Consider the following 25,044-nt stretch of genomic DNA (forward strand, 5'->3'; position numbering starts at 1 on the left):
CTGCCCGGGAGAAAACCGTCTTGGCTGCGGGGAGAGGATACTTGGGAGGCTGGAGGTTGGCGGGAAGGGGTGAGAATATCTGAAAGGTCCGGAGACCCCAAAGATCAGAACCTAGAAATATGCCCAGAAGGGAGTGCTACTCCGCAACCCATCTTCCCGCCTCCCCACCCCGCTTCCCCCACGCAGAGAAGTGGGAAACAGGGGTCATCTCCCTGTCCTGTCTTGTAGGGCCGGGATGGGGTGGGAGGGTCTTACCCACACCACAAGTGGGGGGGTCCTCAAAGTTCTGGGGGCTTTTTTCGGGGGAGGGGGCGACCTGGAGAAGCCGGTCAGAAGCTGGAGCGCAGCCCCCAGGCCCGGTCGAGGCAATGCCGACATCGGACAGCCGGGTGGACTACGTCGAGCCAGACTTCAAGCGGGTCCCGCGGCTGCCCCGTGGGCGCGCATCCCGCCTGTGCCCTGGGCGTCTGCGGAGCGCCAAGCCGGTGGCCCCGGGCCTCCGAATGTGTGACCGGGAAGGTCGTGGACGTGTGTGTATGTGGATGATGTGGGGGGGGGACGGTGATGGGATACTGCGTGTGGAGCTACGTGAAGGGTTTACCGTGTGGACCTCTGAGTATGTTTGGAGTGGCCAAGGATGCGGGTGTTGGGCTCAGGGTGCGTAAAGGGACAAGGACACTTGGGGGGGGAGGGTAATTGGAGTGTACCCAAGCGGGAAGGGGCTGCCTAGTTGATATTGGGGCGTTGGTGATTTTGGAACGCTCGCGGCGGAATCGTCTCTGCGCCCTGGATGGGGTGCCGGTATATTGTGGGGAAGTTAGTGTTTAGGAACCCATGGTTTAGAAAGCCCCTCCACGTGTGTGTTTCTGAAAGTGGATCAACCTGGGGATGTGTCCGGCGCGTCCGGACTGCTTATGGACGCACTGTGGATGTGCGGGTGGTGTTCGTTAACTGGGGACACAGGAGAGGGCTAGTCTCAGCGCCGCAGGCCAGGAGCAAGGAGATTGCGCGGGGCTGCTTTCGGAACACTCAGCCTAGCCTGGGCCGGGGAGGGGCGGGGCTTGGAAGCTCCGGGGGCGGGGCGGGGCCTCCCGGGGGCGGGCCGGCAGGAGGGGCGGGGCCGCGGCGGCTGCAGCAGCGCGGGCCGGGCCAGGGGGCGCCTAGCTCGGCAGCGGCTAGCGAGTGAGATGCAGTGAGGTCGGACGGGCGGGCGCGCTGGGCTGGGGACACGGCTGCGCTGCAGAGATGTGACTCGGACCGAGGGCCAGCAGGAGCATCGGCGCTGCGGGGCCGCGGGGGTCGGTGAGTGCGAGCCGCGCCGGTGGGGTGGAGGGCAATGCGGCGACCCCAGAAACTTTTCCCGCCGTGGACTTGGGACGGTTGGGGTGGGGTCTGCTTCTTGTGCTTTTCTGAGGCCTCCCCCAAGGGGTTATTCTGCTGGGGGAGCTGGGGGATTAGGGTGAGGGGACCACAGTGCGGCGGGAGACGAGCCGCAGAGGGCGGGGCGGGGGGCGGGGAGGGTTGGGACCTTTATGGGGGGAGGGGATGTACCCGGACCAGGTGGAGATCCAAGTCTCTGGGGAGGATCTGGGGGCGACCACAGGAAAGGGCAGCTGGGACTGTAAGGGAGTCCAGGCGTGTCCGAGTGACTCCTGTGAGGGCAGCCACGGGCAGGGCTGCGTGGCAAGCCCGTGGGGCCTGAGCACAGACAGGGCAGACGGAGCCGGGGGCACAGGGGCCGAGTTGGGGGGTGAGCTGCCGCACCTGCCATAGGGGCAGGGGGCCCAGCTCGCAGCCGGCCGTGGCTGCGCACTGCGGGAAAGGAGGGGACACCGCGGGCGAGAAGAGCTGAGCTCTGGGGCTGCGGGAAGAAATGAGGGGCGAATGCATACAATGGCGGGATGTTAGCGCTGCTGTTGCGGCCAAGCTAGAGGTGAGGATCAGCCCTGTGCTGCGTCCCCCCCCCAACTTGGGGGACACGGGCTTCCAGCGCCAAGCACCCCGGGATCCCTACCGCCTGCACCCGCCTTGGCCTGGGGGAGCTGGCCAACCAGCCAGGGAGGGGGCGTACCGAGCTTACCACCGAGGACGGCTCCAGCGCAGCCCGCGGGTTTCCTACCGGGCTCTGTCACTCCCAGGCCTAGCCAACACCCCACCACACGCACACACCCACCCAACATGTCCCCAGTTCGCTAAGGGGCGGCTCCTTGGAGCGCGGACAAAGGCCCCTGGAGTGTGGCGGGCAGCCGCGTCCCCGCCTGGGGCCCCGGGCCACGCGCCACATTGGCTGCCCAACTGCGCCAGCACGGGGTGGGGGGCACCTGAGCAGAGCCCCGGAGGAACTGGGAAATCCTCGCAAAGACAAGAGAAGTGGGGGAGGGACTTGGCACAAAAGCTTTAGAACTTCAGCCGAGGAACCTTGATTCAGAAGTTTCCCCACGGGCGGGGGCTCTCTGGAGGATTTCAGACTTTGAGTTAAAACTGCATGCAAATAGGATGTAAATAGAATGCAAATAGTCGGTTGGGAGCCCTTCACTGGGCCAGTTTTGTACCTAGACTGCGGAGTGAACAGTTTCCTATCTGTTCCCTGCTCTGTTCTGAAAAGGGGTCAGCTGAGTTGGGGAGGGAAAAGATGGAAGTGGGAAGGAGTCGCCATTTGGGGCCCAGGCAGCAAGAAAAGCAGTTTTGTTAGAAAGAGAAGCTCAAAATCTTTATTAGTTAATGTGTTATTTCAATAAATATGCGAGCTACAGAAGTGGCAGATAAGCCCCTGCTCTCAGGGCACTGGGGAGGTGGGTGAACACTAAATAAGTAAATAAATAGTAAGTAGCTAGAACTTCTGATGGGATAAGGGCTGCCAGGAAAAGAAAGCAGAGTGCTGTAAAATAAAGTGACAAGAGTATGTACACATAAGGGAAGACCGTGCTGGGGAGTGACACGTTAGTGGAGCCCCGCTATGGGGGAGGGGGCACTGACAGACGCAGGGGGAAGACTGAACCAGGCAGAGGGCACCGCAAGTGCAAAGGCTTGGAGGTGGGAATGAGTGCAGAGAAAATGAACAAAGGCCATTGTGGCTGGAGCTCATAGGCAGATGTGGAGAGCGGGGTTAGAAAGGGGATGGCAGGGACCAGCCAGACCACGATCTTTTGGGCCATGGAAAGGAGTTTAGGTTTTATTCTCCTTGGACTGGTGAACCCTTGCAGGATTTGGAGTGGAAAGCCACGAGATCTGATTTTTAAACGCTCCCCTGACCTTTACAAGGAGACGAAAAGCAGCTTCCTTTTCATTCTGCCTCTGAGGGTGGCAAGGCGCTGGGAGCCTCCGAAGGGGACCTGTGAGGACTGCTTTGAGCCTGGCTGGCCCTGTAAGCCTACGCCAGGGGTAGGTCAGGTTTTAAAACCCCCTTCCCACTTTTAGGCAGTTTTTGTCCCCCCTAAGTGGCCCCCACCCAGAGCCCAACGCCCCATAAGCACTTCCATGCGGAGCTTCCTGGGGGTTCTGAGTTAGTCACATTTTCTTCTCAGAATTACGGCCTCAGAGGAACCATCCACCCTGGAACGGGCGGCCAAGGATGCAATTTGCATTTAAATGATTGCTTTTATTTACAGGGTTGGAGCTGCTTTGCATATTCATGGCTCACGGAGCCTGTGTTCTGGCAACCCTGTTTACTAACCTGTGAGGGTTATTAAATCCAAGGGCCCCCAGATAGGCTGGTGGTCTGGGCGGCCTTGGGAACTGAAGATTATGAGATGGTGTAACTTGTAAAAGACATCAAAGGGTTAGATTGCAGGTCTGGGAAATAGTTTAATGTCAGGAAACCTTGTAACAGTTTAATCCCTCTGGAGCAGGAAATGCACCAGCGGCTATAATGGGAGTGGGCAGGGACAGAGTGTGATGCTGGGGTGTGTCGGGGGACTGGCTCTGCAGCCTTATCCTGGGCTTCTGTCCAACAGAGGGAGTCCAACAAGGGGTGCAGTGGCCTTGAGGTCAGCAGTTGGGAGAAGTGGGTTCTAGTCCCGGCTCGGCCCATCAATTCCAGGAAGCCTCTGGCCAAGTTGCATTACCTCTTTGTATTCCCAACAGGACAATGGGAATCGTAATTGTAATAAGCCAGGACCCAGTGCTCCCTGTCTGCGGTGCTGAGTACTTTCTAAGTACGTTTCACATCAGCCTTGTGAAAGTGGCACTATCATTATCCTTGTTTTACAGAAGAAGAGACTGAAGGTCAGAGAGGTTAAGTGAGTAATGCCCAATGTCACACAGTTCTGTCTGACTTTCCTCCAACTGAGAGGTCTTCCACTCTTGAGGAGACTGACGGGAGTGTAAATCCTGTGCCAGGTATTCATCGGGTACTGAACTGTTAGACATGCCCAGGGCTAGCAAAGCCCCCCCAGATCTGTTTAGTTTTTCTTTCCCTTCCATGCCCCAGCGCCTCCCCGCTTCTTTAGAGAAGGTCCCTCCAGATCTGTTTAGTTTTTCTTTCCCTTCCATGCCCCAGCGCCTCCCCGCTTCTTTAGAGAAGGTGGGTTTAAGATTCCTCTGCTGGTAGCCCCCGAGGCGAAGCAGGTCAGAATGGTGTGTTCCAGAGCAGTTTTGTATATCTTGTGTCTCCTTTCATATGGGTAGATGGCAACGTGGGGATGCTAGTTCCCAGGAGAATGGCTGGTGTCCCATTTCTGGGTGTCCGGCTCTGACTCCTCAACAGGGACACCCAGTTTCAGGGCACGCAGGCTGGCCTCAGGTCCTCCAGCACCGGTTCCTCTCTGGAAAACCACCTTCACAGCAAGGCTCCCATTTAGAGCACCTGCTGTGGGGATCAGGAGAGTTTGGGAGTTTCCAAGGTAGACCACCCCCAAAGGCTTCTCCCCTTCACACCACCTCAGGGACCTCTTTGCTTGGTGTGTGACTGGGGAGGCTGGAAACCAGTGGTGGACAAACACCTGGGTGAGCCCCTGTTTCAGCCCCATCTCCATGGCAACCACCCCTCCTGGAAAAGCAAAGTCAGAAAAGTTCATAACCTCAGAGCATTTGCCAATCTTTTATTTAACACTTTATATAAGTGCTTACCCCATGCTATCTGTTGTCCTAAACTCTAATTATTAATTATTTTAATCCTCACAAGAACGCTGGAAGATGGGTATTATCACCCCCATTTTGCAGATGAAGAAACCGAGACTAGTAAGGTTAAGTCAGCCGCCCATGGTCACAGGGTTCTCGCAAGTGCCAGGGGCAGAACTTGAAACCGGAAGTTTCTGCTGCTTGGCCGGGATTGAGCCTGGGAGAAGCAGCCCTGCTTGTGGCCTTCGGGCAGGCAGCGCTGTCCTCGCGCAAGGAATCTTGCCTGCATTCTTTCCAGCCTCTGCAGGCCCCAGCTTGCGAGGAACATGCTGCTCCACCACCTGCCGGTAGCTTCTGGCCCCTCTGCGGGGAGAGAGAGAGAGTGTGTGCGCGCGCGCATGCGGGCCTGTGTGCGCGGGCCTGCGTGTGCGATGCAGTGCTTTTAAGAGCGTCTGAATGAGTCACATTTCTGGGAGCCTGGCTGGCAGCAAAGTAATTAGTATGTGAGCCGAGCCTTGCACATTCATCACTTTATTCATTACTCCTTTTGAGGAGCTGCATGCCTACATCCCACGGGTCTGTTGCCATGTATTCATCCCTTCCCAGTCAGCCCTGCCTTGCGGCTGACTCCAAACCTCTAATCTTGTTTTGTGCAGTTTGGGGTTCCTGGAGAGCTGCTCCTTTCTCAGCAGCGGGGCGGCCCCAGGTGGCTGAGGGGGTAGGATGGGGCTTACCTGACAGTGGGTGAGATGGAGTGTGAGTGAGCACTGCCCCCTGGGCCTGGGGCAGGGATAGTGGGGCGGAAGGTGCCGGGCCATCATCCAGGCTCCCCCACTGCATATGTTCGTGCTTCTCAAACCTCAGTGCACCGAAGCATCTGAGCACACCTGGAGCTTATCGTAGGGCTGTGGAAACACAGGTGGCCAGGCCCACTGCTGAGCATCTGCATTTCTAACCAGTTCCCGGGCGATGCTGCCGCTGTTGCCAGTCTGAAGATCAGACTTTGACTGAAGCCTCTCAGGCCCTCAGTCCCCTCCTCTATAAAATGACAGTGAGAGCATCTTCCTGCCAGGTGACATGAGGGTTGGAGACCACGTTTAATCAGTCTATTGATTCAGCAACTGGGCCGTGAGCCCTGCCCATGTGCCAGGCACTGGGGAATCGGTGCAGAACAAGATAGACAAGAGCCTGGGTGTGTGGGATCAGACCAAAAGAGTAATCAAATAAAATATTTGAAAACTGTGGCACATGTTATGAAGATAAGGATCGGGAGTATCGGTGTAGAGCGTAAAGAGGCAGAGGGAACCTAATTGAGATAGACTGGCCAGCAAAGGTCTCACCGTGTGACATTTCCAGAGCCCTGGTCTGTAGTAAGAGCCCAGTAACAATAGGACAATTGTTTGTCTCCTGGCTCCACCGCTTTCTAGCTATGTGACCTTGGACAAGCCACCTGGCTTCTCTGTTTTATTTCCTGTAAAATGGAGACAGTGATAGAACTTGCCTCGTGGGGTCATTGTCCAGATGATAAGGTATTAATATATGTGAAGCGCACAGAAGAGGGCCTGGTGCACAGTGAGCACCTGTGCGAGCTCATAGTCATTGTCGTGGTCACTATGGCAGTAACAGAAAACTCTGCAGGGCAGAACCCCCCAGAAATCCTAGATGAGCTGGACTCAGCGTCATTTCGTGAGGTGGTGTGTAGCTTCCCTCCTGTTCATCCTGGACAGTGTTCTGTAGAACGATGGCTGTCACCTCATGGGCATCTTTAGCAATGAAAATGACCTACTTGGAACAACTGGACCCTATGGAAGCCTCTGGCTGCCTGGATGTTGGGTAGAGAGGGCTTCCTGGAAGAAGAGGACCACATCATGTGGGACGTAGAATAGAACTTCCTTGTTAGCAAGTAACATAAACCCATCTCAGACTGGCTTAATCCAAAAAAAGGAAGTTAATTGGCTGCTGGAACTGCAAAGACCAGGGTATCTGGCTTCAGGCATAACTGAAGCCAGCCTTGCTGTGTATTAGGACTCTGGTCCATGACGTGGCCGTTTCCTGTGAGTCAGCTTTACTCTCAGACAGGTTCTGTCCCTGTGATGGTAAGTAAGTCCTCTCCAGCTCCAGGTGTATATCCTTTTAGCTCATTAACCCCGATAACAAGAGAAAACCTCTTTCCAGTTAATTCTAGCAAAAATCCTCAGACTGATTCTCATGGGTCTGGTTGGGGCCGGGTGCCTGTTCATGAACCAGTCAGTGTGGCCAAAGGGTGGGATAAATGCTCTGATTGGCCAGGCTGGGTCGGGTGCTTGCAGCTGGGGCTCAAGGCGGCTCTCCAAAGGAAATTCAGGAGCTCTCTTCAGAAATGAGAGAAACGGAGGCAGGACAACAAAAACAACAGCTGCCCCAGAAGGAGAGGGTTCCAACCTTGGGAATGAAAGCAGAAAGCAAGAGTGTATCTATTTCCCATCTGAGAAAGGAGTCGGAGCTAGAGACCTGGACCACAGCCGTAGGAACCTGCACAATTTCAGAAGCGTGGTCACCATCTTGTTATTTTCTTCATCCACACTGGTTTCCTGTTGTGGCTGGAAGGACAAGCAGGAAGGGGGACGAGCTGGTGGAACCCAGTCCCAATTTGTAGGCAGGCCTGGAGAGAGGAGATTCCCCCAGGAGAATGAGGGGAGGCAGCTAAAGAAGGCCAAGTTCTTGCGAGGAAAGGACCTGAGGCCTGGCTGGTTTCCTGGCTTCACCCTCATCAACTCTGTTCTCCGGTGTATAAACCAGGCTTTCTTAACCTCAGCACTGTTGACATGTGGGGCCGGATCATCCTTTGTGTTGAGAGCCATCTCAGGCATTGTAGGATGCTTAGCCACTTCCCTGGACTCTACCCACTGGATGCCAATTGCACCCCGCCCTCCCCAGTTGTGACAACCAAAAATGTCCTTAGACATGCCTCAGTGTCCCTTGGGATCAAAATTGCCCCTGGTTGAGAACCACTGGCCTGCAGGTGGGTGGGAGAGTTGGGGAGAGGGTTGGTGGTCAAGACTCCAGAAGCGCATTCCTACCCGTCCTCTCCTGGCCACGCTGGAGGTGAGACTGGCTGATGTGTGGCCTAGAGAGGCCGCCTGGGGTGTGTCTTGCTGTCACTTGCTGAGAAGTCTCCTGATGAGAGGCCTAGGGGAAACCCACTGCACTGTGTCGGGGGCCTGGTGGCATTTTGTTCCAGCATATCCGGTTCTTAAACTTTGATTCCCAGTGTGCTCTTGTGAGATGCAGCTCTGGCTAGGACAGTATTTTTTTAAAGGTGGTACGTTGGGATATATGCCAGTGGGTATGCAACGTGAGTTCCATCAACAAGTATTTCAATGTGTTGAGTTTCCTTTTGAGTCGATTTCAGGGACTTGGTGAGTCAGTTAAGTAAATAACTTACGGTGGGTTTGTAGACAAGGTGTAAATGGCCGAGGTGGCTCTCCAGTGACTGAAGCAGCAGAGCCCCGAATAGCGGCAGGACCATGGGCCTGATCGCCTGGGTCTGGGGTGCTTGTTTCAGGAGCATCTCTTGCCAGATGCCTTCCGTTCCCAGTCTGCCTTCTTTCATCTACAGGCAAAGAAGCTGGTCCATAGAGTACCAGGCTCCTTCTCATTCTGCAGCATCAATAATTTATCCCAGTTGATGGCCTTGCGGCCAAGGCAGGATCAGAGCTGCTCACCGTATCCCATCAAGGAGCAGAGAGAGAGGTGGTCGATACCGCATTTACTTAAGAAAGCCCCAGGGATGTGCTGAGCTTCCCTGGAGGTGGCTGGTTACAGCCTCACTGTGGGTGGAGCTAAGGCCGTAAGTCTGGCTTAAGACGCCTGGAAACATCACTGCAGAGCTGTGCAGGCATGGCTTTCCCAAGGCCAGGCTCCCTCCAAAAGCAAGGAGCTGGTGGCAGTGGGTAGAGGAGAGTCCTGGTGAGAAGTCTCGTTCACTCAGTATTTAGGAAGCATCTAGTGTGCTTTTATGCTAGTACTTGACCAGTGGCGCTCATCCTGGTGATTTTCCCCCCAGGGGACACTGGCAGTGTCTAAAAACTTGGGAGGTTGTCACAGTTGGGGGAGGGGGTGAGCTTCAGTCACCTGGTGGGTAGAGGCCAGTGATGCTGCTACACACCCTGCAGTGCACAGGACAACCCCCCAAACGAGGAAGAATGAGGCCCGAGGCTGATGAACGAGACAGACCGTGTCCCCGTCACCCTGTAGCTAGTGGTGAAGAAAGACAGGAAGGGAGGAGAGGAGGAAGGGACAGGAGAAACAAAGTAAACAGGCAAAAAGATGACAGATGCCATTAGACCTAAGAAATAGATGAGGGACGCTGGGGGTGGGGATGGGGGTGTGACCTTGGCCAAGGTCTGAGGGGATGACATTAGAGCTGAGACCAGTGTGGGGAGGGGCAGTTTTCCATAAGAGCAGGGTGTGGAGGGCAGTCTAGGCAGAGGGAGGAGGGGAAGACGAGACAGGGGTTAATAAGCCCATCTCCTGGCGGCTGTGTGGACTCCATGAGGCATGGAGGCATCCCCGGCAGAGGTGGGCTGGCTGGAGTGAGAGGATGGACTCTCAGCAGATATTTGTGGGAGGGGTGGGATGTGCGAGGGGAGAGGGGGGAAAGGGTGGAACCCAGGAAGACTGTTCACACTACATTTGAAACGCTGGGAAGCTTCTAAGAGGGCATGCGTCTAGGAGCTGAGTGGTGTGACCCTGGGCAGGTGTCCCAACCTCCTCAAGACTGTTGTGTCACCGTCACCTGTGTGAGGACTGGATGTGTCGAGTGCCTGGCCGAGGGTGAGTCATCGGTGAATGTCAGCTGTTAGCGCTGAGAGACTGAAACGGCTAGTGCGTGCCCCTCTCCCAGGCTGAGAGACTGAAACGGGTAGTGCGTGCCCCTCTCCCAGCGAGCGCTCGGCCCATGACCGTCTCTTCAAGTCTCATTTTATTCCCTTATTTTTGAAGAGCTCAGACATGGCCTCAAATTCAAAGAATATGAAAGAGTATCCAGAGAAAGTGAGTCCCCCTCCCATCCTCTCCTCCAGCCACTAGCACTGATGGTTCACGGCTGTTCACTGAGCCCGGACTAGGGGGTAGATGGGGGCCGAAATCCCCGCCCCTCCTCCAGGCTGTGCTGCCTGGAGAAGGGGGCTGGTGGGTTTGAAGTGAGGTGGGTCTTCTTAAAGAAGTCAGGAGAGTGGGAGTCTTACAATGAATTGGTCTTTTCCCCCCAACTTTTCTGGAACGTTCCTGGTGTCAGAGAGAAAGATGAGAACCCACCAGGTGCTTGCTTTCCTCCTGCTCTTCGTGATTGCCTCCGGGGCCTCCGAGAACACCAGCACGTCCCGGGGCTGCGGGCTGGACCTCCTTCCTCAGTACGTGTCCCTGTGCGACCTGGACACCATCTGGGGCATCGTGGTGGAGGCCGTGGCGGGGGCGGGCGCCCTGATCACACTGCTTCTCATTCTCATCCTCCTGGTGCGCCTGCCGTTCATCAAGGACAAGGAGAAGAAGGACCCCGTGGGCCTCCACTTCCTCTTCCTCCTGGGGACCCTGGGCCTCTTCGGCCTGACGTTCGCCTTCATCATCCGGGAGGATGAGACCATCTGCGCCGTCCGCCGGTTCCTCTGGGGCGTCCTCTTCGCGCTCTGCTTCTCCTGCCTGCTGAGCCAGGCGTGGCGCGTGCGGAGGCTGGTGCGCCGTGGCAAGAGCCCGTCGGGCTGGCAGCTGGTGGGCGTGGCCCTGTGCCTGATGCTCGTGCAGGTCATCATCGCCATCGAGTGGCTCGTGCTGACGGTGCTGCGCGACGAGAAGCCGGCCTGCGCCTACGAGCCGATGGACTTCGCCATGGCCCTCATCTACGACATGGTGCTGCTCGTGGCCACCCTGGGGCTGGCCCTCTTCACGCTGTGCGGCAAGTTCAAGAAGTGGAAGCAGAACGGGGTCTGCATCCTGGTCACGGCCTTCCTCTCCGTGCTTGTCTGGGTGGCCTGGATGACGATGTACCTCTTCGGCAACGCGGAGCTGCGGCAGGGAGACGCCTGGGGAGACCCCACCTTGGCCATCACGCTGGTGGCCAGTGGCTGGGTCTTCGTCATCTTCCACGCCATCCCAGAGGTCCACTGCACCATCCTGCCCTCCCCGCAGGAGAACGCACCCAACTACTTCGACACGTCGCAGCCGAGGATGCGGGAGACGGCGTTTGAGGAGGACGTGCCGCTGCCGCGGACCTACATGGAGAACAAGGCCTTCTCGATGGATGAACACAGCGCAGGTAAGGTGGGCACCGCCCCGCTGGGTTAGGCTGTTCTTCGCAAAAGTGCTCTCTCCTTTTTCTCCACCGGGGATGGGTGGTCCTGGGGATGGTCCTGGCAGATCAGAGCCTACAGACGTTGACCGCTGTGCTGAAATGGGCCCAGAGCTGCATTCTTATTTAGCATCGACCAATTTAATATAAAAAGCCGGGTTTCTGGCCTTTTTCGCAAATATCGATCTGGCAGTGCTGGGCTGCCATTCCCACCTGGCAGCAGTCGTGTGAAGCTGGCTGCAAAGGCTCTGTCTCTTACCCCTCACTGAGTTGTGGTGGCCCTTTAGGTGGGGATCCACTTTCTCTTCACCACACTCCCTGGCCCGGACGCTATAACATATCAACATTAAGTCCCTGGCTCCCTGGAAGTGTTTACGATTGCAGCCCACGTGCTGGAGGGATGCAGGGGGTGATGAGGGGCAGTGCTCTCCAGTCCCCTCCCCTACCTCTGTCTCCAGGAGTGTATGAATTTGGGCCCTGGAGTCAGACGTCTGGGTTGGGATCCTGCCTCTGCCACTTCCTAGATGTTAAGGCTTTGTGCACCCCATAGACCTGTTGAGAGAGGTAACATACTGAGGGGCTCCCACGGCACCTGGCTTGTTGGATGTGCATCTTGGTTGGGTTCCCCCGAAAGCAGAGCCTGCGATGTTGTAGGTGGTTTACTTAGGAGGCGGTCCCTGCCAGGGAGAATGAGACTGGGATGGCAGAAACACCAGAACGAGAGCATCAAAGAGCTGGTTACCGCCGTGGGCAGCTGGGGCTCATCCCTGCCAGGGACACGTGTAGAACGAGCCTCAGAATCGATCCTCGGAGGACAGGAGGCTGCGGCATCTGTCCACCAACTCCTATCTCCCGCCGTCATGAGCGTCTCCCAGGGCTCCCGTAAATGGGCTGAACAAGTTCCATGAGCCCGCACGGCAGAAAAGAGATTTTGTGGGTACTTCGAGTGGAGGTGGTCTGAGCACCCAGGCTGTGTGCTACCGCTGCGGCGGGATTCCCAAGAGGGAAGAGCCGAGAGGAGGTGGCCCAGGCCCCAGGCGCCCCTGCTGTAGACGCTGGAGAAGTGTCTCTTACAATTGTTGCTTAAAGCAAGTCGGCTGAGCTCCCAGCACTTGAGATTAATTAAAATGGCTTTTTCTCAGTTACCTAAACATTTATCAGGAGCTACAGTAATAATTAGCAGCAGCAGTAGTAATAATTAATCACCTAGTATAACCATTTATTGAACACTGCCTCCATGCCAGGCACTATTCTGACTTCTTAACCTGCATTATCTCATTAGTTCACCCCTCCACCTGATGAGGCAGGGTCTGTTATTATCCCCATCTTACAGATGAATAAATGGAGGCTGTAAGAGGTTCAGTCTTGCCTGATGACATACAGCTAGGAGGTGGCCCATTCCAGATGGTCGTGGTCCCCTTTTCTCTGATGCTCACCCAGGTGCCTGGGCAGTGCCCACTGTCTGGTCATACTACGAAGTCAGCCTTGTTGGGTTGAGTGCTGAGGCCCAGAGCACAACCACCCACCCCTGCAGGCAGGGGGGAAGCACATCAAGCCACCGGGTCCTCCAAGGCCACCCTCAGCCCTCCTCTCCACCAGGATGTGCCCAGCTGCTTCTGAACCCCTGCTCCTGGCCAGACCCACAGGAGAGAATGACAGACCTTCCCCGCCCCCCACACCACCTGCAACCCCACCATGGGTAGAGTCAGACATCCTGGTGTGGCCTTTATCAGAGCTGCTCCCCTCTTACTGGGAAGCCCCAAGCCTGCAAGCCTCTGTTTGTCAATAGATTCGGCAGGGATGAGCCGCAGCTCTGGTGGGGCTGGCTCCGTGGATCGCCAGGAGAAGATGAGGGTCAGGATGGGGGTCATCACTCACTGGGAGGCCAGAGGGCCCCTCAGGGCATGTGATGGGCAGAGGCCAGGCACCTGGCCAGTTCCTGGGGTCCTGGTGGAGCCACCTGTTCCTTGGATTCTCCTGGAATAGGATCCTCTGTATCTGAGACCCATGGACTCCCCTTGGACCTCAAAGGTAACAGGAACTCTCAAAATGGATGTAAATTTTTATACATTCAATTGGGAATTAGTCTATTGCTTTGTCAGATTCTCAAAGCCATTCGTAATCCCCGGAAAGTTAAGAACCAGGGTTGTTGAACCTGATCATCTAGTTTACTTGCAGTGAAAGGGGGGTGCTAGAACTACACAAGCAGTAGGGGCTTCAGAAGTAAGGATGGCTAACCTCTCCTGGGTGCTCACCATGGACCAGGTACCATTCTGAGCATTTTAGCGGCTAATCTCATTTAATCCCTACAGTAACCCAGTGAGGTCCGTTTTGCAGACAGAAAACTAAGGCACGGAGAGGCTGAACACCTTGCCCAAGAGGCAGAGCCAGGGTTTGAACCCAGGCGGCCTGACTCCAGAGCCCACACACTGACCACTCTGCCACAGAATTTCTCTTCTCTTCTTAAAGCACTTTAGTGTCCCTCATCTCACAGATGTGTCAGGACTCTCTGAGAAGACAGGGATTATAGGTCCCATTTTACAGAGCAAGAAACTGAGTCCAGGAGTGTCAGGCAACTTGTTCAGGCTCACAGCAGAGCTCACAGCAGAGCAGGGAGAGAGAAGGTTGGCTTTCTGAATCCTGTGCATCCTTTCTTGTGAAAATGCACCCAGTACGTCATATCCACATAAGATCCAGAGATCTAAGGGGTTTGGGACCCATGTCAGTACCAGGAGTACCAGTGCTGGCACAGGGCATGATGGGGTCTCCAGAAGTGCCCCACAGGCCCATCTGTTTCAAATGCTATGTTCCAAAGCCAAGGAGGTTGTCCCTCATTCCCCTCTTTCTTTTCCAAAACAAAAATAGCTTTATTATTCCTTTCTGATGACAAAAGATCAACAATAATCAGGTAGGAGTTCAGCAAGTGAAAATAATAAAAATTGCTCAGAATCCCATTGCCCAAAGGCAACTACTGCTGACTGTTTGGTCTCATCTTGCCAGACATCTCTTGATGAGCGCACGCACGCACGCGCACACACACACACACACCAATCCCGCAGAGCAGTTCTTAACCTGTCTGCACGTTAGAATCTCTTGGGTGCCTGCCCCTCATTCTGATTAAGTCGGTTTGGGCTTAGGTATTTTAAGCTCTCCAAGTGCTTCTAAGATGTAACCAGGTTGAAACCACTGGTCTAAGTGGTCTTCTGCTATGTGCTTGCTTAAATCAACAGTATATCATGGAGGGAGGCCTTTCCAGGTCAGCGACAGCAGAGCTACAGTACTCTTTTCACGAGGCAGAGATTACTAGGAGGTACCATCATTTATTTTTCTGATCTTAGCTGGTGAATATTCTGCTCGTTTCTGGCTTTCCGTATAAGTAATGCTGCAATGAACGTTCTTATCCATCCATGTTTGTGCCCTTGATCAATTAACTCCTACACATGTCAGAAGAGTCTGCACCTTTCAATCTTGATATATACTGCCAGACGCCACCCCACAGAAAGGTGGAGTCATTTAGTCTCCCCTGAATAATTATATGAGAGCCCCATTTCCCCAGCTCTTCACCAACCTTGGATGTTGTCAGACTTAACAGCCCAATTTTGCATCCTCCCAAATGTGTGTCTGCCAAAATTCACATGGGCATGAGGCAAAGCCAATTCCCTTGGAAGGCTCACAGGGAGAGACTAAATTGTCATCCTGGCTAGGATTGTCTTTGTTCTGGAAACACTACTTTGCTGGCTGGGGAATGCCTGGGCACCCTCCCTTGCCATGGTGAGAACAGCTGTTCTCATCTTTGGTCTGACCTCAGCCAGCTTGTATTTTAGGGAACTAGGCCCCACAAGGGGCCTTGCCCGGGAGCTACAATTGGCCCTGTTTCTCCTGTATTTTATCTACCCAGCCTTTCAGGCTCTGTACCCTTGAGAGTCCATCCCTGAAGTCGAGATGGGAAGGGCATTCCCCAGGCTGCACTGTGGCGCAGCCACTGCTCCCTTATTTCCTTCCCACAGTGAGACCTCAGATATGTAGCACCTCGCCAGCCTGCTGTTTCTTAATGAGTATCAACAAGGTGTGAGGGGGGCTTCCCTGGTGGCGCAGTGGTTAAGAATCTGCCTGCCAACGGGTTCGAGCCCTGGTCCGGGAAGATCCCACATGCCGCGGAGCAACTAACCCCGTGCGCCACAACTACTGAAGCCCACGCGCCTAGAGCCCGTGCTCCACAAGAGAAGCCACTGCAATGAGAAACCCGCGCACCGCAACTAGAGAAAAGCCGCGTGCAGCAACAAAGACCCAACTCAGCCAAAAATAATAATAATAATAAATAAATTAATTAGAAAACAAGGCATGAGGTATGTGATAGAAGATGAAAATACCCTGAAGGATATAGCACTTCAGATCACATGTTGGAAAGCATTAACAAGGTACATTAAATGTTCACCTTTCAAAGGAGCAAGAAAGAAAAGGGTTCTTTCTTCTGTTAGGGGATTTGGCTCTCTGATCTCATTAGGCCAAGGGCTATTTAAACTCTGCCCCTTCGCTTCCCAGTGGAAGGCCCTGTGCCAGTCAGCTTTGGGGGCAGGGCGAATCTCGCCTCACTTGCAGAGTCTAAACAGGAGAAGACTGGCATTTAGCCTATGATCTTACATTCCTGTTGGGACCTCCTTATGGATGAGCCCTACTTGCCTTTCAGAGCTGACCCAGGTCAGAGTGGAGTGTTAGTTGGAAAAATCTGCTCTGAAGCAATTTAACCAAAACAACACAAAACAACAATGAACTAAGGTACTGGGGGTCAGGCTTCAGAAATGGATAGATCCAGGAAGCTCAAGTGATGACAAGATTTGGTCTCTCTCCAGCTCTTGGCTCTGTTAGAATCCTGGCAGCACACGGCTCTAGGCTTACACAGAGTCCCAGCAGAAAAGAGGAACATTTCCCAGGATGCTTGAGGAACAATCCCAGAATTAGCTCTGACTGGACCTGATTGGCCAGGCCCCAATTATATGCCCACCTCAAGGCCAGGGAAGGAGACAGTTGTAGCCAGTACTCAGGACCTAGAATGTGGGAGGGATGTTTACCAGAGGAGAACAGCAGATAACCACTACACAGAGGGATCCCTGGGCCAAGGCATCCCACAGATGGCCTGTAGAGTCTAGCCTTTGTTTTTTGAAGAGAATGGTTTAGAGCCAGATCCCCCCACCATAGCCGGCAGGGTCTCTGCATTATGAGGAAAGCTGTGCTGTTTGGTTTTCCCTCTCTTTCAAGGAGGTCTCAGCTAGGAATTGGGACTAGTGAGGGTCCATGGACTCTGTCCCCTGGTCCACTTCTCTACTTCCCAGGAAGGTCATCTTCTTGTCAGCCTGTGCATGGGAGCTGTTGAAGGCTTGGAGATGCTAAAGCAAAGAGTCTGTTTTGGAACATGCATTCCCCACCCTGCCTTGGTTCAGTCTGGGCTGAGTTGCCCCTAATGCAGGGGTCCCCAACCCCCAGGCCGCAGACTGGTAGTGGTCCTTAGCAGTCTGTGGCCTATTAGGAACAGCAGCAGGCGAGCGAGCGAAGCTTCATCTGCCGCTCCCCATCGCTCCCCATCGCTCCCCATCCCTCCCCATCTCTCCCCATCGCTCCCCATCTCTCCCCATCACTCCCCATCGCTCCCCAACGCTCCCTATCGCTCTTCATCCCCATCGCTCCCCATCGTGCCCCATCTCTCCCCATCGCTCCCCATCTCTCCCCATCGCTCCCCATCTCTCCCCATCGCTCCCCATCCCTCCCCATCTCTCCCCATCGCTCCCCATCTCTCCCCATCGCTCCCCATCTCTCCCCATCCCTCCCCATCGCTCCCCGTCCCTCCCCATCGCTCCCCATCGCTCCCCATCGCTCCCCATCTCTCCCCATCGCTCCCCAACGCTCGAATTACCATCTGAACCATCCCCCCACCTCCAGCCCCGCTCCGGCCCCTACCCTGCCCCCCGGTCCCTGGAAAAATTGTCTTCCATGAAACCGGTCCCTAGTGCCAAAAGGTTGGGGACCGCTGCCCTAATGTCACTTCAATTCAGATTGCTGCTAAGTAGCTAAATGTGGTTAAAAACAAAGTATCTGGAGCCAGAATAGTGTGATGGTCAAGAACACAGATTCTCTCTGCTTGGGTTCAAATGCTGGTTCTTACCAGCTGTGTGACCTTAGGCAAGTTACCTAATCCCTCTGTGCCCCGTGTAAAATGGCATCTCACAATTGAGAAAGACTTTTGTTTTGTTTTGATTTTTTTATAGTGCTTCTTGTTTCTGTTATTTCTTAATGGACTATTTTTTAGAGCAGTTTTAGGTACAGAAAATTTGAACAGGAAGTACAGGGAATTCCTGCCTGCCCCCTCCCCTGGTTTTCCCTATTATTAACAACTTTCATTAGTGTTACATTTGTCGCAGTGGATGAATCAATATTGATACATTATTATTAACTAAAGTCCATAATTAACATTTTAGAGGTCACTCTTTGTCCAGTTCTACGGGTTTGGACAAATGCATGATGTCATGTCTCCACCATTATAGTATCACCCAGAATAGTTCCAATGCCCTAAAAATTCCCTGTGCTCCCCCCAAACCTTTGGCAATCACTAATCTTTTCACTGTCTCTATAGTTTAGCCTTTTCCAGAATATTATAGTTGGAATCATACAGTAACTTTTTACAGCCTGGCTGCTTTCACTTAGTAATATACATTTCACGGTTCCACCACGCCTTTTTGTATCATCTGATTTTTCTTCACCAAAAAAAGGAAATTTAGATGTCTAAAAGTACACTGCAAATAAGAAACACCATTTACTCTCCTTTCAGAGGTAGAAAGTGATGACATATTTTGCTATCTTTGCTTCAGATCTCCCTTTTTTTCCTGTCTACAAATGACCCCACTCATGTGTCTGGGGCCCCTCTGTCCTCTTCCCCGTCACTTTTCCCTGAAGACGTCCGACCTCTACCATGTACTTGGGGTCCAGGGTCTCAGGGTTGCCCACCTCTGTGTGTATCCAGAAACCGTGTTGCACAGTGTGGTGTTGAACTTGTCAGGGATGGCACTCAGTAGTGAGGAGGTCTTTTGTCAGAAAACAACTTCTGAGGGATACAGGCGCTCCCGCATCACCCATGGCCCGCGGGGGCAGGGGAGGGCCGGGCGAGGCTCCACCCGGGGTCCCCTCCCTGAGAGCCGCCTGTGCCCTGGATTCTGCAAACTCCCCAACCCCACTGAGACGGGTCAGGCTCCAAGAGAGCCAGAGAACAAAGCGCCTTTGTGACTTTTGTTTTGAATCTGGCTTGTGACAAAGGGGAGGGGTGGGGGGGGGGGTGTGTGCCTGGAGCGTGGTGTTGATGCAGGGGAAGAAAACAAAATTCAAAATTGTGTCTTCTTTTTTTTTTGGTGTTGCCTTTCCTTCCCTCCCTCAGCTCTCCGAACAGGATTTCGCAATGGCAGCTTGGGAAACAGACCCAGCGCTCCATTCAGAAGTAACGTGTATCAGCCAACTGAGATGGCCGTTGTGCTCAACGGGGGGACTGTAAGTATCAGGAGGTGATGTTTGGCAGGAAGCCTAGGAGTGGTCAGTGTTGGGGGGCAGCTTTGATGGGGACACACCGCTCTGCGGAGGCCGCTTACAGGGCTGCAAAGACAGCGGCTCACGTCGACACCCCTCGCGGCTAGGATGCATGCAGTGCTTCCATTTTTCTCCTTTCCTCTCGACCCCCTTTCTCCATGCACGGAACATCCATCTGTACTTAGCTGACCGTTTGTAGATTCGTTTGAAAGAGTCCCTGTTTCTTGGGGCTCTTGCACCCAGTGAATTAATTCTCTGGTTTTCATTATGCAGAAGGTGCCCCCGTCCATGCTGTCCTTCAGAAGTGACTTTTAGGAAAAGCCCAGAGTCACGAAACCCTGGCAGATTTTGCTAGCATCCAACCTAGTTGAGCTCTCTGTCCCCTGCTCCCTGCCTGCACACCGTGCCCCAGCTGCGTACTGGGTTCCAACTTCTTAAAACATTTCTGAAGAAACTGAAGTGATTATCATTTCTCTCCCGCGAACACAAAAACAGGTTTACTATCTGATGCCAAACAGACCTTCAGCAGAATTGTCACCATTTACATTTTGCGTCCGTGGACTTACATCATTTTCCTTCTCTGGCAATCTAAAAGCTCACTCTCATTCCCACATTTAATTTCCAAACATAGCTACATGCTTCTTTCAGAAACAACACATGAGCCAGTTTACACGTGTAAATTGGATTTCCATTCTTTATATCATGTGCCAATTCCATAACTCCACCTGGACTTCTTTGTTTTTAATGTGAGTCAGGGATGGTCTCTGATCTCTGGAGGGAACTTTGGTTTTCCTGGCCTTCAGATGGGTTGTGATGCATCAGTTTGCATTGGCGTGGAATGGGCTCAAAGCAAGCGGGCTCACGGATTGCGTTTGTGAAGACCCCCAGCCATCCACTGGCCTGTTTATTGTTGGGCACTAAGAAAAGCCTAAGTTTCAAGCATTTGGCCTGTGTGTTTTAATAAATTTAGTTAGAAAATAGCCCCATCAGTCATTCTTATCATTCTGATAAACCTTCTGATCAGTCATTCTTCAGCCCCCCTGGTCTGGTCAAGGCCAGTGTGCATAAAAACACCCTGGATTTAGAAAGTGAGGTGGGGTTCTGGGTAAAGAAACATATTTGTTCAGGTTCATGATTACAGAAAAGGGCAGATGGCCTTCCCCAAAATGGAGCGTCCTACATAACACATAGTGGTTGCTGCCTTTCCTGGGAATTATTCAGCCCAGAAAAGACAAGGTAACTTATCTATGGTACGTTGTTAACAAACTGGTTTCTGACGTTGACGTTGCAAAGCACGGAGTTCTTAGTGTGTTATTCCTGTTTCCAGATCCCAACTGCTCCGCCAAGTTACGCTGGAAGACACCTCTGGTGAAAGACTTTTAAGTTCCAGAGAATAAGAATCTCTCTTACCGATTTTATTCCCTGGCTGTGTCTTTCTTGAGGGAGAAATCAGTAACAGTAGCTGAACAAGGCCGCCTCGCAGCCAGGAGATTTGGAAATCCTAGACAAGGGGATTTTGTGTAAATGTGAACACTGCTGAACTGAAAAGCTAACACCGACTGCCCTCCCCTCCCCTGACACACACACACACACACACACACACACACACACACACACACACACACACACACACACACACACACACACACACACACACACACACACACACACACACACACACACACACACACACCTAATACCAAACCAACCTCAAACCCTGCAAACTAAAGCAAAGCTAATTGCAATAGGATTAGGCTCACTCGAACATGTGGCTGAGAAGACTGTTTCATCCTCTGGGTATAGAACAGAACCAAGTTCACAGCCAGTGGGCCGGGCTGATGTTGGTTGAACATGGAGATCCCACACCATCGCCCCTCCCCAGCAAGTGCTGGACCTCAGGCAGCCTCTTGGAGATGACCATGTCACTGAGGAGGATGAATTGTGGCTTTCCCACAGGCCTGCCTCTTGGTTTTCACATTTCAGGGGGGTCAGGAGCAGTTAAGGAGATTGTGAGTGTGATTCCGAGGCGAGGCCCAACCGAATCATGGGGAGAGCTTTAAAAGCAGTGGTGGAGGGAGCCTGCCACGTGCCAAAGAAGAAAAGGCTGTCTGGGAGTTGAAGGGACCATCACTTAGGAAGCGGCCGCCAGCCACTGTTCCTTCTCTGGGCCTCTTGCTCTGCCGTCGATGGCAGGAAGCGAGCATGCCTCCTTCTGCGGGGCAGCTTCTGGCTGGGGCAGCCGTCTCTCCCCTGATCACCTCTCCCTCTTCCCTCCTCGTGAGTGTTCCTCCAGCCCTTCCCCAGCTCCATCCCCACGCCCACTTCAGAAGCTCAGATGGGACCACCAGCTCAGAGTGCACTAGCTTGGCCAGAGGCCAATGCCACCGCAGCGTTCCCGTGATGCTGCCACCCGGCAGGGGTGCCCCAGGGTGGAGAGGTAACGCCCGCTGCCTAGCAAGCAGTGAGTTCTTGGGTCTTCTGTGCGGATGTAGTGAAAGGTCAAGGGTGGGGTGAAGCACGTGAGGGTTTCTTGCTGCTTTGGGAGGGTGTGGGGGACATTTTTGTCTTGGTTTTCTGCAAGTTCCATGAAAATGGTTCTCTTCAAAGCCCATTGTTTCTGTCATGATTTCCGTCTGTCCTCAGCAAGTCATTCCTTTATTTGGCATTTCCAACATCTCGGCCATTAAAAGCCCCATGTTCTCTGCACTGTTTGGCCAGTATAATCGCTAGCAATGATTCAAAGCAAAGAGTTTTAACCTGACGGCATGGAATGTATAAATGAGGGCGGGTCCTTTTGCATATACTCTAATCACTGTATTGCTTTTTTCTATAAAACCAACCCATAAGCCTTTAACCTTTAAAGAAAATGAAAAAGGTTAGTGTTTGGGGGGAAACTGACCTCTTCATAAGCCGTTATGTCTGAGCTGAGTATGTTTTAATAAACCTTCTGATTTTTCTCGAGGCCCTAGTCTGCTGTGTCCCATCCTCTCCCTCCCCTGCCCGCATCCTTGTAGAGCACCGGGGTAGCGAGGCCAATCTGGCCACCCCTGTGTAGCCCTCCTTCAGATTAGCGCATTTCCGTGGGTTGCCAGCATGGGGAAGAGGGAGCATGGCGCCAGAATGCCGCCCCCTACCTGACCTTCGGGAAGCGCCCGCCCGCCCCACCCCCGGAGCACGTGCTTGCTTCTAGGGAGAGAATCCCATCCCAGCCCTCTGTGCCAGGAGGGTCACTGGGTGGACTGGAACTTGGAGTATGGGGGCGGGGGGTGGACGGAGAGAAGCTAGGACCCGGGGTGGAGGCAGATGCGTGCAGACCCAGCATTCTGAACGTCACAGAAATCTCTGAACACCTCGGTCCCATCTGGTGAAAAACGGCCGCGTTACATATTCTCGTGCTGGGAAACGGTCGCTCACTCACACTCCCTGGAGTCCTTCAGAGCTCTCTGATCCCATCAGTGACTCAGGCTGCAAGAGCTCCCCTTGCAGAGGGGAGAGCAAACACGGTCATGTCCTCTCTAAGTTCTTGGCGGTCCAGGCGTGTCAGGTGGCGCAGCATAGATGGCTACAAGCGGAAAGGAACGTTTCACCACCGTAGAAATGGAACCGGCTTTGAGCCACAGGAAACCTCACTTATTGAGACCTTTTTCTTTCCTTTTCTTTTTAAATCTCTGATAGTTTTTGCACTTCTGGGTTTTATTTTATTTTGGCTTTGAGGTCAAGAGTGGGCTGAATGCTCTCCCAGTGAGGGTGGAGACAGGGAGTGAGGGGAGAGGGCAGAGAACTGTTCTTACAATGGCTTCACCTGAACGGTGCGAAGAGACATCTTTGCCAAGAGACTGTGGCAGCCAGCTGCCCCCACGGAGTGAAGTTTAAATACAAAATTAAGTGGCACCTCTGTTTAAGGTCTGTTTATGTAAACAAGACATTGGGGGAAGATGACCTGGAAGGAGAGCCTGTGTGATCAAAACACCTAATTGTAAGCACAAATCTTTCCAGGTCCAGTTGTCAAACTCACCTTGGGACTATAAGAGCCACTCTTTCCCCTCTAATAGAAAACGGTCATTCTGTGCTGGATTCCTCCCCTGGAGATGGAGTGGAGGGAGGGAGGCAATCGACCCCAAGAATTGACAAACCGGGAAGTTCTGTGTGTCTCAAGGGTTGCAGATTTGGTTGTTGAAAGCTGGGGAGTCACTGTTCTAGCACAGATTCTGTCAGGGCCCACAGAACGTGGGCAAAGTGGGAGGGGTCTTCCTGGTTAGGCAAGGCTGAGTTGAATCCCGAACCGAAAGGGAGCATTGTGGCTTTTATAATCCAATGATGCAATGATTATACCAGCTTACAAGGAGTTCTCAGCAGGTGCTTTTTATTCATCGATAAAGAGCTAAGGCTCGTTTTTGATAGATAATATATATTTATTAAGTGTATTAATGTGTGTTTTATAATGTACCTTTATCCTCCCCTGGCTGACTGTTGCATACTTTAAAAAAATCGTTAAAGAACTTTCAGGACAATCAATGTGTACCATAAACGACTGTGTATAAATATTACAAATTTAAAAGACTGTAAAGCATGGGCAGATAGGTTTTATTTTCCAAATGCTGTTCTTAACACAAAAAATAAAGGCTTTACTATTTACTTAAGACGTGTGGTAGCTTGTCAAAACAACCCAGTACAACTGCTTGGCTTTCAGATCTGCCTGGAGGCTAAGTCCGTGGCATTTTGAATGGGAAAATCCTGGTTAGCAGCAAACTGCAGAACAACTGAGGGAAATAAGTCAGTTTACCCATAAAATGAGGAATCTCTATAATGCTTTGGGGCCTAGACAACAAAAATTCTTTATCTTTATTGTTGTCTGCGTTTAAGTGTCTTATCTTGATGCGGTCAAAGTTAAGGGTCAGTCTCCTTGGGAAATGATCACAGGCAATAATGACTTTTTTATGAAAAGAGTACTCACTGGATAAACTTAAAACCCACTGCAGAGGTTTGGGACTTTATTTTAAATATGGATCTTTGCAAAGGTGGCCAAAACTGGGAAACTGGTAACTAGAGAAAACTTCAACATCTCTTGGAATCAGAGTTCATGGTACATTTTAGCAGTGGTTGGTATAGAAGAATACTCCTGAAGCACTGAGGAAATATATGGATGAAAGAATAAAATTGGGGGATAATGCAGAAAGTTAAAACTAGTACTTTCTTATGATAAACTATTTGCACTAAAACACGTTTGCAACGAAAGATTCTTATCCGAATGCACCAAATCTAGTTGTTCAAGAAAGCACAACAGAGGAAGCATAACCTGAACATTTTCCTCAAGTGGAGTAATTGGAGCAAAGAGGGGAAAGGTATCGACAGCTGTTAAGGTTGCGGAGTCTTAGCTGTAGCCTCTTCTTCATCCTCCATTTTGCATTTTACTGCAAAGAAATGAAAGAGAAAGTCAGGGTCCATTTACAAGCCTAGACAGACTTGGCTTCTGGAAACTGCAGACTTCGATACACAGAAGTCAGTTGCTTCGAAACCCACTGAGCGACTGCGATGGTTCTGGTCCCGTGGATCTATGGGGAAGAACACAGGGCCTTTGTCCTCCACCGGCAGCACCTGAAGTTTCAAAGCCACTTCATGTAACGTTCACGGCCATTCTGAGTTCAGTTCAGAAGAAGGTCAAAAGTATGCTTTGCAGGTCGGGGGCCCTGAAGGAAGGAAGTTTTACTAAAGATGATGACAGATTCGAGGCTCTTGACTCAACTGAATCTGTCACCACTCACCCTGTTCCCCCCACACCCAAAATTAAAAGCTCAGGACAGCACTGGGGTCAGTTCGAGGCCAGAGGAGAATCTTTTCTAGTCTTTTATGGTCCGGACAAGAATGTAATCCGGGTGATTTCCTGAGTCGGCCAAACAGGAAAGTTAGCTGAACGCAGAGCACTCCACTATTTGTAAGGGTAATTGTCCCAATAGATAAAAGCCCCTTCCGCCAAATATATGGAAACCCAGTCCCCTGGTGGGTGGGAGATCCATTTGGAAAGACCCTCCCTTTTTAATAAATCTTCGCTTCTAGTGTCCAAGTTAATGCCTGAAGGGTTATTCAGAGCAAGGCTG

The 25,044-nt window shown here is 52.6% G+C and overlaps 2 protein-coding genes across 3 annotated transcripts in view; one reads left to right on the forward strand and one right to left on the reverse strand.

Moving 5' to 3' along the window:
* Window positions 1-1,143: 1,143 nt before the first annotated feature.
* On the forward strand, window positions 1,144-21,910 carry GPRC5B (G protein-coupled receptor class C group 5 member B). Its single transcript, XM_060285776.2, has 4 exons — window positions 1,144-1,302; window positions 10,337-11,350; window positions 18,804-18,913; window positions 20,277-21,910. The coding sequence occupies exons 2-4, from the start codon at window positions 10,345-10,347 to the stop codon at window positions 20,319-20,321; spliced, it is 1,161 nt and encodes a 386-aa protein (XP_060141759.1). The 5' UTR covers window positions 1,144-1,302; window positions 10,337-10,344; the 3' UTR covers window positions 20,322-21,910.
* Window positions 4,889-25,044, reverse strand: part of IQCK (IQ motif containing K) — a 144,870-nt gene continuing 124,714 nt past the window's right edge. Inside the window, exon 9 of one of the 2 annotated variants that reach the window (XM_060285778.2) lies at window positions 4,889-9,294. In XM_060285778.2, coding sequence (XP_060141761.1) covers window positions 9,284-9,294 — 11 coding nt within the window. In that variant the 3' untranslated portion in view covers window positions 4,889-9,283. Of the gene's footprint in view, window positions 9,295-21,437; window positions 24,361-25,044 lie in introns of those variants that run through there. The other variant, XM_030847159.2, reaches the window with a different exon arrangement.

This window comes from Globicephala melas, chromosome 15, assembly GCF_963455315.2.
Source record: "Globicephala melas chromosome 15, mGloMel1.2, whole genome shotgun sequence".
NCBI lineage: Eukaryota > Metazoa > Chordata > Mammalia > Artiodactyla > Delphinidae > Globicephala > Globicephala melas.